We start from the raw sequence: 22,062 nt of genomic DNA, 5'->3' as shown, positions 1-22,062 counted from the left end.
GTACTTGGGCCGCTCCGAAGCGTCGATGCTCTATTTTTCTCGAATGATCTGCAAGGAGTTTGGGGACACAGGAATGATGGGGTTACAGGAATGGGGATAAACCGGGATACAGAAAGATCATATACCAGGTGGAACTAGTCGCTGCATACAACACTTCATCCACTGTTCTCTTGCACTTGCATCAAGGGAGATTTGAACGTTGCACATTTCACGGAAGAATAACTGTGACAGGGAGACAACTTTTCATAGCCTTCTTCGGGCGAATTCGTAACTGTCTACTGCATTGACATTGAGTCACATCTTCCTCCTAGTATGAGGAGAATGATGCAACCCAGCGCAAAGCATAATAGAGTTGGAGACCAGGCTTCAAGGGCCGTTCTCCTCGTTTTTTCTCAGCGCCGCATGAAAGAACCAGATAGCGAAACTCCTGCCTTGAATCCAGTCCAAAGTGTTGCCAGACACTGTAAATCCGTATTCCATTTCGTTTGTTTTGTAGAAATAAAAATACGATATTTACAGACGACGACCACGGCGACCACCCTTTCTGCGAGTAGAGTCGGAGGGGGTAGGAGTAACGTCCTCAATGCGGCCGATCTTCATGCCGGCACGGGCCAGGGCGCGGAGAGCAGACTGGGCACCGGGACCGGGGGTCTTGGTACCGTTACCTGCAAGAGTTTATTTGTGTTAGTTTTCGAGACTCGCAACCCGTTCCCATCATCGAGAAGTGCAAACATACCACCGGTGGCGCGGATCTTGATGTGCAGAGCGTTGATGCCAAGCTCCTTGCAGCGGGCGGCGACGTCCTGAGCAGCCAACATGGCAGCGTAGGGGGAGGACTCGTCACGGTCGGCCTTGACCTTCATTCCACCGGTGACACGGGTGATGGTTTCACGGCCGGACAGATCGGTGACGTGGACGAAGGTGTCGTTGAAGGAGGCGAAGATACGGGCAACGCCAAAGACGAGCTCGCCTAAAAGCGCCATTGTCAGTTTGGCAATTCATTGTTGCTCTTGCGCAGATCTCTCCATCTTTTTTGCATCGTGACAGGGCTCAAGGCGTTCGGAGGCTCCCAGATACACGGAATTGTCGCTTTCGTAGGGTCAACATACCATCGCGGGCAGAGGGGCCCAGGGAGATGTTCTCCTTGGGAGCGGCGACCTTCTTGGGGGGCATTTTGAAGTTTCGTTGACGTCTGGCTTTTCGTCACGGGGCTGTTGAGAACTGTCGAGTCACCAAGAGAGGAGAGAGTCGTGATCTGCTTGAGTGGTGGTGGCTGCAGAGAGCGATTGGAGAGGCGGTGGGGTGCGGCAGAATATTTTCCGCACACAAAATTAGCGATGGGAAAATTCAAGCACAATTCGCTGCAAGCCCTGCCCTAGCACCCAAATTTTTTCTCCAAAGTGGGGACACTCGGAATACCCACCAACGAGAGCTCCGCTCACCTAGGAATTTTCTCTGCTTCAGATCTGGTTTCTTTTTGTCTTTTTCTCCTCCTCCAAGCACAGCTTCGACGATACCGACAGACATCGCCAGCAGCCTCCCTCGCCACAATGTCTACGTATGTGCCTCCTCCCTGAACGCCTTGCGGTACGGGCCAGATGCCCGATCTCGATTTGTTTGCAGATTGTCGTGGTCCTCTCGCTGGGCAGTCGATGAAAACCTTTTCTCAATGAAAAGATCGATCTGCCAGCTCGATCCCTCCCGAGGCGTCTCCCTCAGTTTTTCAGAATCCGGGAGCATTGGATTTTGCGGGCTGAGAGACGGCGCCATGGGGTGTTGGAGATGAAGAATGGCAATTTTATTGCGCCTTCTCTCTCAAATCCATTGTCGCACAAGGGTGATTCGCCAGGGTCTGAAATGACCCGATTGCAATTGCCCGCGATATACTCTGTCTTGGGCAAGATTCTTCTCTTGTCTGGGGTGTTGTCGGATGAGCATTCCAAAGGCCTCAACCGAGCACTGCTGGAATATGCGTGCCGCTTGTCGCCTGTCTCACCGATCAAATTCAGCTCGAGTCAGCCTGTTGAGAATGTCGCATTTCAGCTACAGTTCTTGCATCGGCGCTCTGTTCCATATGAAAATATGGCGGACTACGTACTAATCTGATTGTTGAAAATAGCTCCGTCCCTACCAACGACAACATCCTGGTCCCTGAGACCCTGCTCAAGAAGCGCAAGAGCCAGGAGAAGGCTCGCGCTGAGCGTGCTGCTGTCGTTGAGAAGCGCAAGGCTGTACGTATTACTCCCTTTCCTCTCACGTCTTCATGATGCACAACATACCGTCAACTAGACACTTTGTGTCGATGTCGTTGATAGTTAACCTTCTTTCGGGTCTGATATTTTTTTCCTTTGGAACACTTTGAAACATGTCGCGAATACTAGTTGTGGATCAAGCATTAACACGACTTTCAATAGGCCAACAAGGAGAAGCGTGGCGTCATCTTCAAGCGTGCCGAGAAGTACGTTCAGGAGTACCGCAACGCTGAGCGTGAGAAGATCCGTCTTCGCCGCGCCGCCAAGGCCGATGACTCTGCCTACATCCCGGCCGAGGCCAAGCTGATCTTCGTCGTCCGTATCAAGGGGTATGTGAATACAAGAAGGACTGCGCATAGTAGACGACGTGGACTAACGAACGTTGCAGTATCAACAAGATGCCCCCCAAGCCCCGCAAGGTCCTCCAGCTGCTCCGTCTCCTCCAGATCAACAACGGTGTCTTCCTGAAGGTCACCAAGGCTATCACTGAGATGCTCAAGATCGTTGAGCCTTGGATCGCCTACGGTTACCCCAACCTGAAGTCCGTCAAGGAGCTCATCTACAAGCGTGGATACGGCAAGGTCGACAAGCAGCGCGTTGCTCTGACCGACAACTCCATCATCGAGGCCAACCTCGGCAAGTACGGCATCATCTGCATTGAGGATCTCGTCCACGAGATCTTCACTGTTGGCCCCAACTTCAAGCAGGCTGCCAACTTCCTGTGGCCCTTCAAGCTGAGCAACCCCACTGGTGGTTTCCGCACCCGCAAGTTCAAGCACTTCATCGAGGGTGGTGACCTTGGCAACCGCGAGGAGGCCATCAACGCCCTCATCCGCCAGATGAACTAAGTTAATCAAAGCAAAAAAATGGGTTCACGGATTTCGGTAGCGGGAATACCTTAGGGAAATATTAAGCATGGTTGCTCGGCGTTGGTATCACGATTTGGCCTTTGTTAAATTGACTCTTCGATGAATGACACTCGAGTTTCCATGCTGCGTGATGATCAATTGAACTCTAAGACGTCTAGTTGTGGTGTGCCATTGATCGTATCTCGTCGTATGGTCCTGTAAGACATTGCTATGGTATATTGTCCCCGTGACACCTTGAGCAGCATACAATGTGGGTATCTTCAGCCAGTATCTTCAGTTAAGCGCGGTTTTGCAGATTTGACAAATGCAAATGAGGTCTACGCCTTAATATCGAAACTTGTCCCGCACCCACAGCTGCTCGAAGCGTATGGGTTGTCAACAATTTTGAATTGTGACCCAATCAACTCTTGCGTGAAATCCACCTTGCTGCCGGTTAACAGCTCCAGTGAGGGCTCGTCAAGTACGATCTTCGGGCTATTCGGTGGCGGAGAAGTAGACTCCGTTTCGTCCGGGACGTATTGGAAGATGCTGTCGTCCTCATTCAGAATGGTCGATGATTCGAGTCCCTCTCCCGTAGGCATCGTAATGAGACTCATGAGATACTGGAAACCGTGGCAGCCTCCACTCTCAACTCGAATCCGCAACGCCAGATTGGGATTTTTGTCCTTCGCCATGATTTCGGAGAGTCGCTACATAAGAAAGTTGATTAGATGTTGCTGGAACAGAGCAAGGAACTACCGCACGCGACTGATCAAATGACATACCTGAGCCGCCCGTGGAGTTATCTCCAACTTCATTTCTTTGCCTTCTTCATCCTTGACGGGATTTCGAACGCATATTGTGGCGAGTCGGGCTGTGGAGGCTGTGAACGGTCGACTGGGTGAATTCAGGCCGATAGGTAGAAAGGATGCTTTCGAGACTTGTGTTATTAATAAGCGCTGTCCGAGTCGAGTGGGAGAGCAGGCACTTTGGAGTCGTGAAGCCTGGGAAGCTCTGCGCGGTATGAGGAATTCCAGAGGTGTTTGCTGTGCATGCAAGGGAGCCGCGGAGTATCGTCGTTTGGCGAGCTGAATGAAGGATGTTGCGGCAGATGTGCCGTCCGCGCAGCGTCTGGATAGCATTGTACCCTGTCGAACCGGATTCTTTCTCCGAACTCCTGTCAGATGGCAAAGAGTGTCAAGCTTGATTTTTGCCGAAGAGGTCGAGGAGATATCCGTCTAATTCCGCACATTATGTCAGCCATATCGATCACTGAGAGTTGTCCGCGGCAAATATCCGGTCGCACTGCTGGGTCGCATGCCAGTGGCCAGATAGCCTTACCTCAGCAGAGTGTTGGAAAACGCATTCGCTAAGCCCCAAGGCATCGCCCCACCTCCCACCAAATTTCGTCGAATTTTCGCCTTTCGACTTGTGAACCAACCCCGCGCACCTCGAACGAGAGTCCTCGACACCCTTGGCCTGGCTCTCAATCCTTGCAGCAGCATCGAACGGAATCCATAGCGAACGACTACAAGGGAGATCAAAGTTCGCCAAAATGTCTCGATTCTTCCGCAGCGGCGGTGACGACAGCTCCAGCGAGAGCTCCAGCGACGAGGAGGAGCTCTACTCCGGAGAGGAGGACCAGGAACTCGACCAGGAACAGTCCGAGGAAGAATCCGATGAGTTCGACAACTCCGACGAGGAAAGTGAAGACGCCGACAAGGATGCCGGCGGCGATCAGAAACAGGGCGCCTTTCGATTCTTGAGAGACAACGTTGCGTCCGATAGCGAAGGCAGCGATGACGAGGTCCGAGACAAGGTCAAGAGCGCACAGGTCAAGCGACTGGACGAGCTCGAGACGTCGATCAAGCAAATTGAGAACGGCCAGAAGAATGGCGACTGGGCCCTCATTTCCACCGGTATGGCAACCATCACACCGTAACTATGATCCAGCAGCAGCACTAATCTATTATCCCTACACAGAGTTCGACAAGCTCAACCGCCAAGTGTCCAAGCTTCCTGCCGGCAGCAGAATACCCAAGCCTTACATCAAGATCATCGCCGAGATCGAGGAATCCGTCAATGAGGCACTTGCAAAGGCCAAGGTCACGCCGAAAAAGATGAACGCCACTCAGGCCCGTGCCCTCAATGCCGTCAAGCAAAAGGTCAAGAAGACCAACAAGGATTACCAGGCCGAGATCGCCGTCTACCGGGAGGACAAGGACACCTACTTGTGGTCCTCAGATGAGGAAGAGGAAGCTCCCCAGCCCAAGGTCCCCAAGGCTGTCAAGTTTGACGAGACCGCTGGTGCTGAGGAGGTTGCCGATGATGGTTTCGCCACCGTTGGAAAGGGCGGCCGTACCCTGCAGTACACCCCCGAGAGCATCTTCAAGCACCTGCGAGGCATCATGGAGACTCGTGGAAAGAAGAACACGGACAGACTCGAGCAGATCAAGGTGATGGAGAAGCTCAACGAGATCGCCAACACCCCCTACCAGAAGATCCGCGTTCTTCTGACCCTGGTCTCTGCCCGATTCGACCTCGGCACCGGAGCCACCAACGTGATGCCCCTCGACCACTGGAAGGCTGCTGAGAAGGAACTGTCTCAGCTTCTCACGATCCTCTCCGAGTCAAAGGAATACGTCGTTCTGGAGAACGTTGAAGAGTGGGATGACGACGAGAAGCCCCCCACTCTGCAGCCTGGTGAGAAGTACATCAAGGTTGCCGGTAGCATCGTCTCCTACGTTGAGCGACTTGACGATGAACTGCACCGATCCCTGCAGAGCATCGATCCCCACACCTCAGAGTACATTGAGCGCCTCCAGGACGAGGGTGCACTGTACAACGTCATCTTCCGCGGCCTCCTGTACTACGAGACTTTGAAGAAGGACGAGACGCTAGATGTCCCCCAGGACAGTGTTAACCGCATCGTTATGCGAAGACTGGAGCACGTCTACTTCAAGGTGAGAACATTTCGAACCGTTGTCTTCTCTGACGCGCCGAGCTAACCGTGATTTGTAGCCTGCCCAAGTCGTCAAGACATTTGAAGAGAACTGCTGGAAGTCTGTTGGCGAGGATGTCGATTCTACCACCACGCCTCGTGCTCAAGCTCTGGAACCCGCCAACCTGGTCAACGTTCTCTGCGCCTACCTCTACTCCAACAGCGAGGGCATTCTTCGCGCCAGGGCGCTGCTCTGCCAAGTCTACTTCCTCGCTCTGCACGACGAGTACTACAAGGCCCGCGACATGATGCTCATGTCGCACTTGCAGGAGACTGTTACTGGTTTTGACATCCAGAGCCAGATTCTGTACAACCGCACTCTGGTCCAGGTCGGTCTCTGTGCTTTCCGCAAGGGCCTGATCTACGACGCACAGAACACCCTGCAGGAGATCTGTGGCAGTGGACGCCAAAAGGAGCTGCTCGCTCAGGGTGTCATGATGCAGAGGTACAGCCAGGTCTCTCCTGAGCAGGAGCGCCTCGAGAAGCAGAGACAGCTGCCCTTCCACATGCACATCAACCTGGAGCTGCTCGAGTGCGTCTACCTCACTTGCAGCATGCTTCTGGAGATTCCCCTCCTCGCCCAGACTGGCTCTTCTCCCGACGTGAAGAAGCGCGTCATCAGCAAGACCTACCGCCGTATGCTGGAGTACCACGAGAGACAGATCTTCACCGGTCCTCCCGAAAACACCAGGGACCACGTGATGCAAGCCTCCAAGGCTCTTGCTGCTGGCGAGTGGAAGAAGTCCATCAGCTACATCCACAGCATCAAGATCTGGGACCTGATGCCCAACACGGATGAGATCAAGGAAATGCTGTCCAAGCAGATCCAGGAGGAGGGCCTGCGGACCTACCTCTTCACATACGCCCCCTTTTACGACACCCTCGCCATTGAGACTCTGAGCAGCATGTTCGAACTTGACGCCACCAAGGTGGCCGCCGTCATCAGCAAGATGATCAGCCACGAGGAACTGGCAGCCTCTCTCGACCAGGTCACCAACAACGTCATCTTCCGCAAGGGCGTTGAGCTCAGCAGACTGCAGTCCTTGGCCCTGGCCCTATCAGACAAGGCCAGCGCGCTCATCGAGACCAACGAACGGACGCTGGAGCAGCGCACCCAGGGCACCTCAAGTGCCTTTGAGAGACAGGGCGGCAGGGGCAGGGGCGGCCACCGGGGTGGCCAGCGTGGAGGCAGAGGAGGCCCTCGCGGCGGCGGTAACCCGCAGCGACAGGCTGGTGGCACTCAGTTCACTGGTGGAGCTCTGGGAGCTGCCGTGAGAGGGTAAGAGTCGAAGCATGTGAATTAGGTATGAGACGGGTGGCTGGCAGGGCGTCCGAATTTGGTCAGTTTTGACACTTTTCCTTGGTGTATTTTCGAATCCCCCCTTTTCTCTCTCTTGTGTGCTTGCATGGGATAAGGGAGGGATTTCTCTTGTAATGGAAGAAAAGTCCCGAACGACGGGCGAGGAAACGGAGGGAACTCGCCGCTTCTGTTTGATGGGTTGAACTGGAAATTTTTCAAAAATGGGAATGCATAAAACATAGAATGAATGTTGACCTTTTTTTTTCCCCCTCGTGAGACTTTCATGCTTCAATTTGCCTATGTGGAGATCGGGAGGATTGATGTCGCCAGCGCTTTCCCACAAGGAACTTTGGCTTGGTGAAAGCTGGCCTCTCCCAAACCCCGATATGTTGTCCCATGAATCATTTCGCGTGGGAGGTTTGAACAAAGTTGGGCCTATTATCCCGTGATCATTAGGAGCCATATGCTCATGCTAGAGTGAAAACTCTGTAAGTGACAAGGCCGTATTTAGGGTAACGGAGACGGAAGGATGCAGACGCAATGTATACTATGCATGAGAGGCATCGGATCAAGTTGATCATATAAATCTGCCGTATGGATATCGGTGCCAGCCTCACCTCAATGGTCTTTAGTGTCGGGTGGCTACCTACTAGAATTGAGCAGTGCAAAAAAGATATTGGGATCGAGCGTTGGAAGAAATTGATCTCATAAAGTATGTGAACAAATGTTCCTACCATTCAATGGATCCAGAAGAGTCTCCAGTCGTTCCACATAGTTTGATTATTTGTGTTACTACCATACAATCGCTAGAGGGGCGTACGCCAGTCCGTACATGTTTTTTTTCTCCCGTTCTTATTCGAAGTCCGAATAAGAGACACACGACAACTCGGAGCCGACGGCAGTAGTAAACGTGGAGCAATTCGCGGCCAGTCGAAGCTGCACAGCGGATCTCGCCCACTCACACGCACACGCCTTATCCGAGGTTTTGTGGGGGTGGACCTCGGCAGTGCTTGGACGCGAGGCTGGCCAGGTATGTAGGTATGGTTTAATATGCGAATTAGAGGTCGAGGGCCAACAGTAGAAAAAGAACAGAAAAACCAACAAGATCTGTAACGTTAGCCTTAGTACTTGATCAATTTCATCCGTGAAGGAGGACTTTAATTGTGCTCAGTCTTGTACAATTGACGATTTGGCTCGGCCGGTTCCTCCGAGCGTCGGTTCGTTGCAAGGAACTCCAGGTACTACCTCCGAGCTACCTAGGTACCTTACCCACCTAAGGCACCGAACGATTAGCTCTAATCGATAGCCGCCGTTGATCGCCATCACAGTCCCCTTCTCTGCCCTCGTCTCCTCGCGCCTCTCTGGCTCTTGTCTCTGTCTCTGTCTGCGTCTGTTGCTCTCTGCCGTGCCGCCATCATGACCGACACGGCTGTCGACACCGGTGCGGCCGAGATCGCCGTCGATTCAGCCCCGACAGAAGTAGCCGCCGCCATCGACTCGTCCGCCATGACTGTCGCCGACCCTGCTCCCTCCATCACCGCACCGGCCAAGGTCCCCATTGGCGCCGTCCTCGCCGCCGTGCCCTCGAATGCGGATGCCTTTGCTGGCCATCTGCTGCGGTGCCTGCAGACCCGCGCCGGCGCCGATGCCGTCCTGCAGTTCCTCTGCTACTCGTCCAAGCTGACGGGCGCCGTGCTCGAGACGCTGAGCCGCAACGCGCTGCGCCAGTCCGCTCAGAAGCTGGTGGCCATGGCCTTCCAGCTGCCACCCGCGACGACGGTGGTTCTTTCGTCGGCTCCGGCGCCTCCCGGAGCGGCCTTTGCGCTCAGCCTGGCGAACAAGCTCAAGGCCTTTGCTGCCGTGCTCAGCGAGGCGCGAACGATCAATCGGCTCTGGGGCCTGCTGGGCCTCTACTTTGCGCTCAAGAGGGTCATCTCCAGGCCACGCCCCAAGAAGCAAGATTCCGACAATGAGTCTTCGGATGCCGTCGTGGAGGCGCGATTCGATCGAGTCTTTTCTGTTGCCCAGATCGTCATCCTCATTCTATACCAGATCTTCGAGAACCTCGCGTTCCTGGGCAGCAAAAAGGCAATTGACCTGAAGCCGGCCACCATGGGCAGGTTTGGTCTCCTCAGCGTGCGATGCTGGGGCACCTATACCTTTATGGAACTCGGCAGACTGCTGCTGGAGCGGACGCGAAAGAGCGCAAAGGCCAAGGACGCCGCTTGGCTGAGTACTTGGAACAAGAGCTTCTTCCGCAACCTGGCATGGGCCCCGTTGACTGTCCACTGGGGCATGGCTGGTGGAGGGCCTCTGCCCGAGACGCTGGTGGCGCTGCTGGCCATGTACCCATCCACGGGCCAGATGATTGATCTCTGGCGAGAGACGGCGATTGCATGAGAGGGTCGAGTCTCTCTTAGCACAGGCCGAGACACCTGTTGGCTCGTTAATTTCTTGTTTGGCGGCTGTGTTACACGGGGCGTGAAGGGAAGACTGACAGTGCCTGATCATGTTCCGCGCTCTTTTCTTGGCATCTGTTTCAGCATGAGTTGTTGCATATAGATGAACAACACGACCGGATCTTTCACCGGGAGTACTGCGTGACGCTTGAGTCTCGCAGAAGCACAAGGAACTACTAGTATGTGGCAATGGTAGAATTTTGGATAGGTCTGTAGAGCTTTTTGTTCTGTCTGTATTTGCGTCGTTTGGGTACATTACCAGCTTCAGTCAACATCACGATGTCTCTCCAGCCATTTACGCTTCCTAATTTATGCATTCCGTTTATTCCATTATTGATCTGTCTATACTTCTTTCCTATGCTTTCAAACACACATTCCAACGACAAAGAGAAGAAAACAAGCCCACCCACCTCTGTCACATCTGCAGCCGCTGAATCTCCTGTATCGTCCAGTACTTTCTCATATTCTCCGCTCCTAGCGACCTCACCTCGTCATCCAGGTGCGTCCACAGCACTCCTCCCCAGCTCTCCATCTTCTCCTTCAAGACGCTCAGCTCAAAGTCCCTCTCGCCGCTCTTGACCTGCCCAAGGTACTTTTCAAACTCCTCCAGCCCGTCGTGGATCTGCGCGTGCTGCTTCACCAGGTCTCCTTTCTTGGGGTCGAACTCGGGCATCCGCCGCGCCAGCTGGGGGAAGACGTACGTCTCTTCGATGGAATGGTGGACGGTGAGATGCTCGGCAAACTCGGCGCCGATCTGGAGCAGCTGCTTGATGGACAAGCCTTGAGGGCGGCGGCCTGTGGTGCAGGCTTGCCAGAGGATGTTCCAGGATCGCCGGAAGTTGTTGTGCTGTGTGAGTCGAGTGTGAGAACTAGGTACATAATCTCCCCTTGTGTACCTTATGTGTACGTGTAGGTATGTGTACGTGTATGTGCACGTGGATATACAAGTGGGATGAGAGCAAGTGAACAGGTGTGATGGGTGAAGGAATGTGATCGTCGAAGATGTATCAGTCATATGCTTGACTTACAAACCAATCCATTCTCTCTGCCAGACGGTTGTAGATCTTAAACTCGTGGTCTGAAAGCGGAGGAAGCCCCTCTTTCGCAGAGCCGGCATCCTGCTTGTCATTTGAAGCTTGAGCCCCAGCGCCAGACATGTTTACTGCGTATCTGTCTGAAGTCGAGTATGATATAAGTCTTGTCCCTCTCGGTGTTGCAGCAGCAATGGCACGCCCGGTCACAATTGCACTAGCTTGCTTGAGCAGAAGGATTCTGGGTTGGGTCCTCGTGAGGATCATTCGTCTTTGACTGCCTATAGAGTACAGTCCTTCTCTTTCTCACTCTCTCTTTAGGTACTATTATTTACTTCTTCTTTGCTGCTGTGTGATGAAAAAGGCAGAAATATCTTTTATACTTGACCAGAATCTTCTGCACCTCGTGCCTTGATAGATCTAGTAGCCAGGCTTCTTGTGATTGGCCAAGTCGTTCTTGAACAGGACTCCACAGGATGACACACGCATCTGTCAGCACCGAACCAGATGAATAATCCTCCGCGATCAACTGCCTACCCTACCTTGTGCAATGCCATGTCCGATTCGACCCCGTCAAATCTTGACCCTGTCTGATGATATCCACGCCGGGACAACAACGATGTCCGAAGTCCTTGAAGCTCAACGTCTCTTCAGCGGACCGGGCTGAGTCGATGGCCCGAGCAGAATCTCGCCGATGGCCCGAGCACACGACGTTTTTCGTGCGATGATCGCTCATTTGGGTGTGATGCCTCTGACATGATATGCAAGACAAAACTCGCATCCCGACTCTTTGTGTGCCCTGATGCGTCTGTCCATCACCTGCCAGAAAGCCAAAACATGTGGTGTGAAAGCACTCTAGTACGACATATGGCAAGGTTGTACAATGCCAGGTTGGACCCCTTATTGTGTTTATCTCCTGCCCGACTTGGAGCTGTTTGACAAGAGGCCACCAGATGGCCATTTTGACACGAGTTGCGCATTATCTGCTGCCAACTCATCTGCCGTGAACATCACATAGTAAACTCGTGTGATTTCCGAAAGCATTCATTCGGGTCATCCGACCTCGTTCTATGGGTACTCGATATAGTCGCTATCAGAATACTGTGACTTGCATGATCACATTGTCTTGTTTGTGCAAAATATTCGTTGCATCTATCTACCTATCAAACACAACCACAGCTGACCACTAGCACTCAGGTAGAGTTCAGCTGGAAATTGAGAACAAAGAGAGTAATATCGAGTCATGCCGCGTTCTCCACAAACATGGCCACCCTAGAGGCACTTGACTTACTTGAACGCCTTCCCACAAGGATCTCTCGAGTCTCCCACGCACCGCTTGCGCACCACTTGAGCCAGCTCCGTTCTTGGTGATATGAAAGGCTTGATGGTCGGACGCACATTCATCCTCTGCTCAAAGTCATGCGCCATGGCGAACAGCTTCTCCTCGCTAAATGCAGGGCCCGAAAACGCAATGCCGAATGGGCCGTTGGGGGCCGACAGTATCAAATTCCCCTGGTCCGACTTGATGACGGGAGTATCGTCCGGGCTGCGTCCCAGGGGCACGCTGACAACGGGCAGTCCCAGGCCAGAAGCCATCATGACCGAGTGTGGCGTCGGCAGAACCATTGCGTCCAGCTTGTGCTTCTCCAGCGCTCCCGTGAAGCACAAGGGCCCGAGAAACTCGGTAATCGCCGTGACGTTGGACCAATAACTCGGCGCCGTGTTGTTGATGCCAAAGCTGAGGAAGTTGTCCCATGACCCGGTGTCGAACCGTGGGAAACCCTCGCGAGGATTATCCCTCGTGAACTCACGCAGTTGTTGGACTGAGCTGATGTTGTTCGGGTTCTCTTTGAGAAGGTTGAGGTACTTTGTCGGCAAGTCAGACAAGAAATCTGCTCCCACAATGGAGAAGATGGCGGCAACAAGCGAGAACGAGGGCTCTGAGCTTTGGGGGTCGTCAGGTAATGCCAGAGCGCAAGGCAGGTCGACATTGTCGATAATCTCGGCACCGGCTGCTCGAAGCACGTCCAGCGCTTTCTCGAATGCCTCCGGATCGGTTTTGGCCGTCGGATCAAGGTCTGCCTCCATTGCGTTGCGAGACACGCCGAGCCGCTTGCCCTTGAGGCCGGAACCCGTGCATGCGGCAACATAATCCGGCGGCTCGTCAAAGGGTATCGCATTTGTGTAGTTGTCCCGCTTGTCAGGCCCGGCCATGGCCTGCATGAGATATGCGGCGTCTTTGACCGTCCGAGTCAGAGTCCCGACAGTGTCTTGCCGTTCTGAATACGGAATCACCAGGTATCTCGACGTCAAGCCCACCGTGGGGCGGAATCCGACGACGTTGTTCGCATGCCCAGGCAAGAGGATCGAGCCCCCGGTGTCTGTCCCGACTGCAGCCCATGCGAGACCGATAGAGGCAGAGACGGCACTTCCTGAAGACGACCCTCTAGGGTTCTGCTGTGGAAAGTACGCACCGACTGCTTGGCCGCCGTGAGCCGACCAGCCCTCGTGATTGATTAGCTCTCGAGAAGCGGCCCATTGTGACATGTTGGCCTTGCCGAGAATGATGGCTCCGGCCTTGCGCAGCTTGGCGGCAATGGTGCTGTCTTGCGGGACCTTGGCTCCCAACAGCGCGTACGAGCCCGCTGTGTTGTTCATCTCGTCGTTGGTGGCAATGTTGTTCTTGAGGAGGATGGGGATGCCATGGAGGGGCTGCTTGGCCGGGTCTATGCCCGCCCTCCTTTCTGCATCTCGCTGCGAAGCGATCAGAAGCGCGTCGGGGTTGATCTCCGTGACAGCCTTGAGCACTGCGTTGACCTCTAAGATCCTGTCAATGTAGGCGTTGACCAGGTCAACGCTGGAGAACAGGTCGCTGTCCAACCCGAGCCGTAGGTCAGCGAGAGTAGCGTCCAATAATGGAGGAAAACCGCCATCTTCAGCCCGGCGAGTGTGATGCGACAGCCTTGGAAAACACAAGACTTGCAAGGCCGTAGCCAATGCAGGGAAAGGCCTCATTGTAAGTGATCGTCCGTGTTGCTCTCGTGGAAATGCTTTTTGGCCACAGGCATCAGCCTCAACGGTCCCATGAGGAAAGAGTAGGGATACTTATATGCCTGTGTGCATCATGAATATTACCCTGACGCTGCCATCGACTCTCTCACTCAGCTGATTGGAATACGTAGGGCCTGCAACAAGCGCACATCCAAACGGGCAGCACTACGGACTGCTATCGTAAGTCCCAAAGCGTTCACATCATCGAGGGTGGTATTTGTCTTTCCGTATCTGAGGATTCATGGTCAGACAATTTCTCTGGCTCTAGTACGACATGTAAGTACCGACATAAGGAGATGATGGGCTGCGGAACTCGGCACTCGACGGAGCTTAGCCGCCTGTCCCTGTAGAAGTGAACACAATCTAGGTGAGACATAATGCGGCTACGAAGTACAACTACGATCAGAGTCTGTTTGTGCTGTTGTATGGCCATCAAACCCACCGCTGCTACTGCGAGATACTACGGTAATGCTTGTATGAGGGATGGCTGCCGTTCCACGGTGGTCAGTCACAGCTCGTACTCTCGAGTAAGGACGACCTCCGGGCAAGGGTGGAGGGGGCTGTAGTGTAACCCTCCAACCTGTCCGGCAGAAGAGAGATGAAAGGTGCCCAGACGACGAGGGTTCAATCTTCTTCTAGAGACATGGTCCTCCCATATCTTACTACATCACATGTACATCCTGCTTGTATATATGTGGTTCAAGGTGGTCAGAAAGTGGACATTGCACCCTGCTCCGATGTGTCTCGTGCGTAGAAATGCTGGATTATATTCGTCAGACATTTTGATACACTCTACAATCTGTGCTTCACGATTACGCTTGATAATGCTTTCACGCGCTGGAAATAGTTTGCGTCCTCGGATGTGTCGATGCTACACTGAAGCCCAAAGTTCTCACCTCTTCACCACGGGTCTTTCCAATACCAGGCCCAGGCTGTGGCAGAAACCAATAGCAGTATTGTCCGCCTCATATGTTATACATACACAGTTGCGAAAACCTCCTTGAGATTCCATCAGGACAAGAGCATATCCGTCGTTTATTGCCGGGTGAGCGCCCGCTCTTAGGATTGCCAAGAGCGAGCATTGGTTTCCAGACGGGAAAGATTGTCTGTCGATCACGGCCGACCTTTAGTATGGATAATGTTAAGCTTATGTCTGGGAGAGGACACCCCTCCTACCGGTGACCCCGGTGATATGACTGCTGCTTTCAAGGTGTTGAGGGTCGAGGCTGAGTAAGAGTCGCGGCAAGGAACCTCTGGAGCTCTGCCTTTATCCACTGGAGTCGATCGGATCGACATGACTCTCTGGTCTCGGTAGGTCACGAGAGTCACGTCTCTAGTATACACAATGTGAGACAAGGCAGATGGCTGGGTCTCAGCGTGAGAGAGAGCTTACAGTGATGAAGATCAGCTTTCTGAAAGTGTTGATACACCACTCATGATGGGGCAATAATGATAGTGGTTGGAACGACGACCAGCCGTGATAGCATACGTCTCAAGTCTAGGCTGAAAGCCCCGTCAAAGGCGTTCGAAATTGCGTGTCCCGCACGGAAGCCCAAGAAGAGACCAAGTCAATCTCTCTCATAAGCTACGATTATTGTTGTAGAACCTCGCGTACCCGAGAATTTATGCACTACATGTTATTGTTCTCACTCCGCAGGGACGTAGAGTCTCAGTTGATCAGAGTACACACCTCATTGCCTTTTAGAACACTTCGACGTCATCGTCGAGACTAGGTGGTGCACCTGATGCGTGTGTGCTGAGCGCTCCCTCGATCCCCAATCTGTACTCGATAAGAAATGCGATGGTATCGCTATCGGGACAAGCTGAGACTGAGACAACCTGGATTCTACTTCCATTGCTCGAGCCATTGACGAGCAGCCTTTACCTGAGCAGACATTTCGATCTGCACACTCAAAGATGAAATGAGCAAAGGCTGGAGCTCAAGCACAGACAAATCTGCTCTTATCAGGAACCCGGTCACCGGGGCGACATTGGGTGTATGTCTCACTTGCTCATCTGCACCATCCCTGTCGTTCAACCCGAGCCTCGACATACACACCTTGTACCAATATCGGTAGTAATACAACGTGTACAACTCGTGTCCTATGGGCTTGGCTGCGTAAGAGGAAACGCCAGTCTCCGCGGAACTAGTATATGAGACATGCATGACTGTCAGCGGACTAGGGGTTACGATTGCTCGGAGCGGTGGAAGCCATTCTCAGTCACAGCCCTGGCCGACTTCATTTGACCGTCATGTTTGTTGCCGGCGTCCTTGAGCTTCCCAGGCCCCGACTTTAATGTACGCTTCTAATTTATTTTGAGGCACTATTGTCGATATAGATATCCTTCTATAGAGCATGTAATGTCCAATTGATGCCAGCCGCAATCCTGCTCAGCGTGGGAGGCATCGTGAATACATGTGACTCGTCGAAAAGACCCTTGTTATGAAGCCCAAGTAAGGATATATTCATTAGGCTGGTTAATTCATCATTCGGTTTGAGACATCGGAGTACACAAAAAGAACTGAATACATCATGGAATCGCCGCGATCAGTGTAAAACCTTCAGTGTAGGAATTACGACATGGTGGACTCCCTCGCCTTATCAAAGACGTCAGTATCTTAGGTACGGTGTGATAGTGCTCGGAACAGCAACATGTATCATCACGAGTTCAGTCACGTCAGTGGACGGCTTATGGAAACGCGGCAGCTAGTCACCAGCTGACCGGTCCCCCTGAAACCTTCCCCTTGCCCTCGCGTATCTCGCCAGCCCTAGTGAAACTGGATCTCTTGAAGAGAGCTGAATATAGCTGTTTGAGATGATCATGATGTTGAGGAGATTATATTCCGAATCCTGCTAAAAGTCGGTATCGCCCCCCTCGCCTCGATTATCACTCCAGACAATTCCAAATAGGTGTTTCATCTGCATGCCGGGAACTGAGACTAGCACGTTTTTTGCTCGTTCAGCTTCTTCGTCCATCTTCCAGATATTACTCTGCCACTGGACATGATCCTCCCGCGCAACCGTCCCATCCAACTATTCGTCATCCTCCAGCCCAACAAGCTTGAGCGAGTCCCTCCAAAGCCTGGCCTCCTCCTGCTCGTTATACGTATGGCTCACCGTCGTCGGGGCAGCCATATCCCGATCGTCAGGCCCCGGCTTGGCCTCGGCAACATCGCTCAGGTACTTGCCCCCCTTGCCCTCCCACTCCCTGCCGATGGCGGCCCAGACCTGCGTCGCGGCGCCCTGCTCGGGACTCTTCATGCTGAGCAGGATCTCGGGCCCGATCTGCGCCATCATGGCCTTGGTCTCCTCCTCAGAAACGTACCGCATCAGGCCCGTGTGGATGCCGCCGGGATGGAGACTCAAGGCGTGGAGACCCCGTGAGCCGTAGCGGCGCTCAATCTCGTTGGCCATATAGATGTTGGCCGTCTTCGACTGGGCGTACGCCACCCATTTGTTGTAGTTTCCCTTCTGAAAGCTGTAGTTGTCCGAGTCCTGCAGCCCGGCGAGGCGGTGCGAGGCGGACGAGACGTTGACGACGCGCGAGGCAAACTCCGGGGTGCTCCCTGCGAGCAGCGCGGGCTTGAGCAGCTGGAAGAGGAGAAAGTGCGAGAGGTGGTTGACGCCAAAGTGCAGCTCGTGGCCGTCCTTGGTGAGCTGCAGGTCGGGGACAGCCATGATGCCGGCGTTGTTGGTGAGGATGCTGATCTTGTCCGTGCTGGCGAGGATCGTCTTTGCGGCCTGCCGGACGCTGTCGAGCGACGCCTGGTCCATCTCGACGAGCTTCATGCGGGACGGCTCCAAGACGTCGCCGAGGGCCCTCTTGGCCTTTTCCACGTCTCGGGCGGTCAGGATGAAGGAGGCGCCTGTGGCGGCCAGGGCGCGGACCGTCTCGACGCCGAGGCCAGAGGAGACGCCCGTGACGACAATGGTCTTGCCCTTGAGCTTGTCCGTCATTTGCTCGTCCTTGACGATCTGAAGGGCGGTTGGACGGGCATCGCCGGGGCCTTGGGGGGAGACGTGAGCCTCTGCGTATCGAGACATGGCGGCGCGTGTGTAAGTGGTGTGGATGATGAACAATGTGTGAGCGATGTGAATGGTGTAAGTGGTGCTGATGAGATATCCTGTGCCAAGCGTTCAACCTGAGTTCTTCTTCTACCTATCCGGCAATCAGACAAGTCGTGTCACTCACCTTATATATGTCCCATCCAGCTCATTTGAACCCTTATCAACTGGGTATCAACCCAATTCCGGAGTCTCCTCGCAAATCCATATCACCCTCCATCGTCTTCAACCTCCCTCCGTGCAATTAGATCCGCGAATAGCTTCACCTCGCCCCCGGTCCCGCTGATGCTATTTCCCTCCTTCAGCCTAGTCTCTCTCAGCCAGATTCCACCCCGGCGGACTTGTGGAAACGCCGCATCGAGTCCCACAGGTGCCGGTTCCGCCGCCTGGAAGATGACCTTTTTTGCCTCTTCTGGGATAGTTTGCCGGCGTGGCATCTAAACGCCGGCCCCTAGCAGCCGCCCAGCAATCCCGAAACTGCCTTCTTTCGACTCGACTACTTTCTTCTAATTCCATCGTTTTTCAAACTTATATGCTCCGTAGAAAACGTGCGCATACAGGGTACCTGAGTCTCTCTGCTTGCAGTGTTGCCCGTTCACTCGTTCACGTTGTTATTGCCGCTTATTGCCACACCACTAGTATACTTCGTACCACCTTGTCACGTCCATTGTCCTCGTTGCCATGACGCCAAGCCATTGTACGCCCACACGAGCATCTTGCAGAGCCGACGCTGGTACCAAAGCTGGTGCTGTCCCAGCAGCGAGCGAGCTACGTCACGCGCGGAGAAGGATCCAGAACCGGTTGAACCAGAGAGCACATCGTACGTAGAGCAATGACACAACATGTTATAGATGAAGTGGCCATCTCTTTCGAAGGGGAGGGCAGGCAAGGGAAGAAGAGGCTAACAGCAACTTGGGTACAAAGGATCGAGAGCACGGGAGCTAAGGATCAACAGCTCGACGCAACCTTATCGTGTCCATCGCTGGCGGCTAGATGATGGGAGAGATGACATGCCACGCATCATCAGGCCAACCAGGCGTAACAACCACGGCTGTAGCTCTGTCTCCGGTGCTCCTGTGCAAAAGGGCAAGTCTACGTCTTCCAGTCAATCGGCAGTCTCTATCCATTCAGAGCAGCATCCGGAACCTGAAGGGGAATCTCGTCCGCATTGTACGTCGCTAGCCTCCGCATCCAAGTCGATTCCATCCCGTGCCGCCGCTCCCCCCTGGCTGAGCTTCAGCTACTGCCTCCTCTCAGACCACCTCCTGCACCTGATCCACTTCAACGTCCTCCGGGGCCTCTCGTACAACAAGAGAGTCGTCAAGCCCAACGCGCTGATCGAGTGCAGCGGCAACGCCTCGGCCCAGCTGAAGCGTGTCCTCCCCCATCTCCCCGAGATGACCTCCTCCTCCTTCCCGTCACCACTGCTGTGCCTCCCCGAGAGCTTAGCGCCGACGAGGTTGCAGCTGTCGTGCCCCCACTCCAACTGGATCGACGTGTTTCCCTTTCCGCAGATGAGGGACAACCTGATTCGATGGGAGAACTACTTCAGCCATGCGGAGTTTCTGACGGACCTGCTGGGAAACCTGATTAGCTGCATGACCGCTCCGCCGCCAAGGACAAGTCGCGGCAGCCGCCTGTTGCGTGCCAGGGCGGGCCGGAACGCCGCTCGTCAGGATGGTGATGAGGGACACGATTGTGCTGACAATGATGGTAACTATATGGATGATGGCGATGCAGGTGACGATGCTCCAGTGGACCGCAGGGGATTCATCTTGTGGGGAGAGCCCTTTCACAAGGATAGCTGGGAGGTGACGCCGGGGTTCTTGAGGAAGTGGTCGTGGGCCGTTGAGGGCTGTGGCGAGCTCATTGAGTCGACCAATCGGTGGAGGACGGCGAGGGGAGAGACGCCGCTTCGGATGATGCTGTCGTAGGATATTCAAAACTGCGCCATTTCATGGACATTTAGATTTCTTTTAATGCGACAGAGATTCCTATAAATGTAAAAAGATCGGTCTATTCGTCTATAGTATCGCTTACAATATTTAGCCATCACTCCGTCAAGTTCATCATGTGAGTCGTCAGCCAGAGCCACCAATGCCGGGTATCATCATCCTCCTCCTCCACATGGGTTACATCCGTTACACAGAGATCGCACATGGCCCACCGTAACACCTCTATTCGCCGTTGGAAATGCAGTCGCTTTTTGTGGTTGATTCATACGCCGGTGGTGGTTCCATCACGATAACCTCATACGCCGCACCAGCATACTAGTAATTCATACGAGTTAGCCTCAATTCTCCCTGGTTTTCACAATCAAAAGCATCCAAAACTCACCTTAACATCGCTCCCGAGCCCAACAGATATCCCCGCCACAATCTCCATCACATGGCTCAGCTTCAGCACACAAGACTCCGTCGTCGGCTTGGTATTCAAAACGAAAAAGTTGCCCCACGCCCCCGTATCGAGCTCAAACAGCTCGCTGTCAATCTTGACGGCCCCGGCCATGCTGAGCCCGCGATTCCTCTGCGTGAGTGTTCGCGGCAACGCGCCGGTGGACGTCGTGACGGACGACTTGAGGTCCATCGAGATGTTGCGGAGGTAGACGTCGCCCGCCTCAATCAGGTCCGTGGGCGTATGGATGACGATCCGAACAGGCGTCGGCTGGCCTCGGATCAGAACGGCCGGTTGCGCGAGGATAACCTCGATTTTGATGGACGGTACGGACTTCGGATTATACAAGGGACATGAGCCATCCGCGCGCTCTTGATCCTGCGTCAAGCTGTGCAGCTGTGCAATGTGGCCGGGCTTCTCGACCATGGGCACCGACAAGACAAAGGCCGATCGCGGAAGCTTGGAGACGGACGGGTTGCAGCTGAAGGGAACCTCCATCGCCACGCTCTTGGACTTTGTCATTGGCCCAAGCACGCTGCGGCCGACGGTCACCGACAAGGTGTACTTTACTCTGACTCTCATGCCCTGCTCGACAACATCCATCGTGGGCGGGAGCTGGCATTTCTTGGCCTTGTCGCAGTGGCAGTCTCCGGCAGGGAACTGAAACTCGACGGGCGTGGTGTATATCGACTCGCCAGTGGAGGGATCCTCTTTGCACTGCAAGTCTCGGTACTCTATCGTCTTGGACTGCTCAAACAGCTGGGAACCAAACAAGAAGTCAGCATGGGGAACGTTCAGAATTTTGTTTCTTTTCCAACTATGGACAAGGCGGGTGGGCTGCTGCTACTCACCACATTCGTAATCTGGCCAGGGCTGGCGGCGTTAATCTGCGTGGGATACGACACGATCATGGCGCCGGCGAGCTTCGCCGAGATGCGCGGCGATTTTTGAAAGGCAGGCCCTCGTATTTCGAGCGATGCTCTTACGAAGTCCCGCGCAAGGTAAGGGCCCTTGAGGGCATCCGTGAGACCGAGACTCAGCTTCATGGTGGCAGAGCTGGGTGACGAGGATTTGGTGGAGATTTCGCGGGTGTCGAGAGGACGGTTTGGATTGGCCGTATGGGGACTGGCGATACATGGGGTTGTTTTATATAGGTAGGTACTACACCCTTGATGCCCTGAGGTAAGGTAAGGTAAGGTAAGGATGGGCGGACGAGGCTGGTTATGCGATGGATGATTAGTGTTAGTGCTGCATTTGAGTTTATGCCCGTCAGATTGTCATGTACGAGGCCCGGACCCTGGAACGTGGTGATGCTTCTAAACATGCAGATGCGTGCTGCATCTACTTTATATATTGATTATACACGTATATTAATCGACGTCCAGCCTTGACGCAAGCGTGAATAGTGATGCCAGGCAACCTCCACTCTTATCGTCCCTCGTGGAACTACTAGTCTAGATAGTCTCCTCTTCTAGATACGCCATCGCCAGACGTTGCAGACACAACTTTTTTGTGTGAGGCCATCACGGCGAATGGCGCCGATTGGCTGGGATTGGTTGAGTCAGCGCAGCGAAATCCGGGTCAAACAATGTCCCCTGATAACTTGTTTTACCAGACAACCAGGCATGAGTCGGGGGGAAAGCGGCAAGGGAGGGGCGA

General features: G+C 53.9%; 10 protein-coding genes across 10 annotated transcripts; 4 read left to right on the top strand and 6 right to left on the bottom strand.

Moving 5' to 3' along the window:
* Nucleotides 1-226: 226 nt before the first annotated feature.
* rps14 (ribosomal protein S14, S11 family) lies at nucleotides 227-1,201 on the bottom strand. Its single transcript, XM_006965336.1, has 3 exons — nucleotides 1,110-1,201; nucleotides 737-970; nucleotides 227-665 (listed from the first exon to the last, which is right to left on the bottom strand). The coding sequence occupies exons 1-3, from the start codon at nucleotides 1,171-1,173 to the stop codon at nucleotides 514-516; spliced, it is 450 nt and encodes a 149-aa protein (XP_006965398.1). The 5' UTR covers nucleotides 1,174-1,201; the 3' UTR covers nucleotides 227-513.
* Nucleotides 1,202-1,477: 276 nt separating this feature from the next.
* Nucleotides 1,478-3,247, top strand: TRIREDRAFT_121904 (uncharacterized protein). The gene is made up of 4 exons (XM_006965464.1): nucleotides 1,478-1,558; nucleotides 2,120-2,231; nucleotides 2,415-2,581; nucleotides 2,641-3,247. The coding sequence occupies exons 1-4, from the start codon at nucleotides 1,551-1,553 to the stop codon at nucleotides 3,098-3,100; spliced, it is 747 nt and encodes a 248-aa protein (XP_006965526.1). The 5' UTR covers nucleotides 1,478-1,550; the 3' UTR covers nucleotides 3,101-3,247.
* Nucleotides 3,248-3,342: 95 nt separating this feature from the next.
* TRIREDRAFT_121903 (uncharacterized protein) lies at nucleotides 3,343-4,338 on the bottom strand. Its single transcript, XM_006965335.1, has 2 exons — nucleotides 3,886-4,338; nucleotides 3,343-3,810 (listed from the first exon to the last, which is right to left on the bottom strand). Exons 1-2 carry the CDS (start codon nucleotides 4,240-4,242, stop codon nucleotides 3,439-3,441), a joined length of 729 nt encoding a protein of 242 aa, XP_006965397.1. The 5' UTR covers nucleotides 4,243-4,338; the 3' UTR covers nucleotides 3,343-3,438.
* A 234-nt stretch (nucleotides 4,339-4,572) lies between these two features.
* Nucleotides 4,573-7,602, top strand: TRIREDRAFT_121901 (uncharacterized protein). The gene is made up of 3 exons (XM_006965463.1): nucleotides 4,573-5,019; nucleotides 5,084-6,063; nucleotides 6,122-7,602. Exons 1-3 carry the CDS (start codon nucleotides 4,656-4,658, stop codon nucleotides 7,382-7,384), a joined length of 2,607 nt encoding a protein of 868 aa, XP_006965525.1. The 5' UTR covers nucleotides 4,573-4,655; the 3' UTR covers nucleotides 7,385-7,602.
* A 1,305-nt stretch (nucleotides 7,603-8,907) lies between these two features.
* TRIREDRAFT_3987 (uncharacterized protein) lies at nucleotides 8,908-9,801 on the top strand (the record flags this gene model as incomplete). Its single annotated transcript, XM_006965159.1, has 1 exon — nucleotides 8,908-9,801. One exon carries the CDS (start codon nucleotides 8,908-8,910, stop codon nucleotides 9,799-9,801), a length of 894 nt encoding a protein of 297 aa, XP_006965221.1.
* Nucleotides 9,802-10,275: 474 nt separating this feature from the next.
* TRIREDRAFT_61462 (uncharacterized protein) lies at nucleotides 10,276-11,017 on the bottom strand (the record flags this gene model as incomplete). The annotated part of the gene is made up of 2 exons (XM_006965334.1): nucleotides 10,276-10,707; nucleotides 10,889-11,017. 2 exons carry the CDS (start codon nucleotides 11,015-11,017, stop codon nucleotides 10,276-10,278), a joined length of 561 nt encoding a protein of 186 aa, XP_006965396.1.
* Nucleotides 11,018-12,079: 1,062 nt separating this feature from the next.
* TRIREDRAFT_78072 (amidase-like protein) lies at nucleotides 12,080-13,906 on the bottom strand (the record flags this gene model as incomplete). Its single annotated transcript, XM_006965333.1, has 1 exon — nucleotides 12,080-13,906. The coding sequence occupies one exon, from the start codon at nucleotides 13,904-13,906 to the stop codon at nucleotides 12,179-12,181; it is 1,728 nt and encodes a 575-aa protein (XP_006965395.1). The 3' UTR covers nucleotides 12,080-12,178.
* Nucleotides 13,907-16,977: 3,071 nt separating this feature from the next.
* Nucleotides 16,978-17,988, bottom strand: TRIREDRAFT_107526 (uncharacterized protein; the record flags this gene model as incomplete). The annotated part of the gene is made up of 1 exon (XM_006965332.1): nucleotides 16,978-17,988. The coding sequence occupies one exon, from the start codon at nucleotides 17,986-17,988 to the stop codon at nucleotides 16,978-16,980; it is 1,011 nt and encodes a 336-aa protein (XP_006965394.1).
* Nucleotides 17,989-18,690: 702 nt separating this feature from the next.
* Nucleotides 18,691-19,943, top strand: TRIREDRAFT_107525 (uncharacterized protein; the record flags this gene model as incomplete). The annotated part of the gene is made up of 3 exons (XM_006965462.1): nucleotides 18,691-18,829; nucleotides 18,934-19,179; nucleotides 19,267-19,943. The coding sequence occupies 3 exons, from the start codon at nucleotides 18,691-18,693 to the stop codon at nucleotides 19,941-19,943; spliced, it is 1,062 nt and encodes a 353-aa protein (XP_006965524.1).
* Nucleotides 19,944-20,186: 243 nt separating this feature from the next.
* Nucleotides 20,187-21,449, bottom strand: TRIREDRAFT_107524 (uncharacterized protein; the record flags this gene model as incomplete). Its single annotated transcript, XM_006965331.1, has 3 exons — nucleotides 20,187-20,279; nucleotides 20,347-21,162; nucleotides 21,255-21,449. 3 exons carry the CDS (start codon nucleotides 21,447-21,449, stop codon nucleotides 20,187-20,189), a joined length of 1,104 nt encoding a protein of 367 aa, XP_006965393.1.
* Nucleotides 21,450-22,062: the final 613 nt, after the last annotated feature.

The sequence above is a fragment of the Trichoderma reesei genome, assembly GCF_000167675.1.
Source record: "Trichoderma reesei QM6a unplaced genomic scaffold TRIREscaffold_9, whole genome shotgun sequence".
Classification (NCBI taxonomy): Eukaryota; Fungi; Ascomycota; class Sordariomycetes; order Hypocreales; family Hypocreaceae; genus Trichoderma; species Trichoderma reesei.
This window is presented reverse-complemented; position numbering and strand designations above follow the sequence as displayed.